The 792-nt window shown below is 33.1% G+C and overlaps 1 protein-coding gene across 1 annotated transcript in view; it reads right to left on the reverse strand.

The window, feature by feature from the left end:
• Nucleotides 1–116: 116 nt before the first annotated feature.
• The window catches only part of LOC119587924 (nucleoporin Nup37-like), a 5,712-nt gene continuing 5,036 nt past the window's right edge, over nt 117–792 (reverse strand). Inside the window, exons 6-7 of the mRNA XM_037936635.1 lie at nt 602–761; nt 117–458 (exon numbers count right to left, since the gene is read on the reverse strand). Of these exons, the coding sequence (XP_037792563.1) occupies nt 366–458; nt 602–761 (253 nt within the window). The 3' untranslated portion in view covers nt 117–365. The remainder of the gene's footprint in view (nt 459–601; nt 762–792) is intronic.

The following is a 792-nucleotide window of genomic DNA, read 5'->3' on the forward strand; positions in this document are numbered from 1 at the left end:
ATTCTATTATTTTCTCAAATCCATATTTAACATCATCTGATGTTTGAGTTTCTTCTGAGGAAAAGCCAAACAGTAAAGGATAATATATTAACAGCCATGAATAACAAAGAATCATATACTTGTAAAAAAAACTTTATTATTCAATAAGATTTTCACAAAAAAGCAATAATATTAGGATTCTCTTTCAATCACTGGTACTTGCATGAAAAAATTCAGGTCAAAGCTATCTAAATAAAATACCAAAATTTTATTCTTTTATCACTTTCCTCTGAAATATCCTTGTTACTTTCTTATTATTGATAAAATCTTGATTAAACAGTTATCAGTGGTACCAAAAATGTCGGAAGCATCTAAAAAATTATGATTTAAACATTATCAATTTTCCAGAAAAGGATCCTGCGATCAGATCCAACTGCCAGGTATGGTAAATTCTGGTGCCAACTAATGCCTCCAACAACCTAAAAAAGGAGAAACATAATCTACATTAATAAGATTGCATAGGATAACCACATTAAGAAGAGATTTAACAGAAATGAGATGTTCTTCTAAGCTTTTACATTCACTTCTTTACTTATCAGTTTGACAAGATTAAACATCATACCTTGAGATGAGCTGCAATAGGAACTTTGTTGGAGTGCAGATGAGTCACCCTAACAGTGTGTGGTGCAGCATGTGTTGCCACCAAACCTGTTACAGACCTACATACTGCCACATTTAAGACTTTCTCTCCACCTCCGACTTCCACATGTTCACTGCGAGGCCTGGATGACAAGAGAAGCAAATATAGCAAGT

The sequence above is a fragment of the Penaeus monodon genome, chromosome 23 (assembly GCF_015228065.2).
Source record: "Penaeus monodon isolate SGIC_2016 chromosome 23, NSTDA_Pmon_1, whole genome shotgun sequence".
NCBI classification, from domain to species: domain Eukaryota; kingdom Metazoa; phylum Arthropoda; class Malacostraca; order Decapoda; family Penaeidae; genus Penaeus; species Penaeus monodon.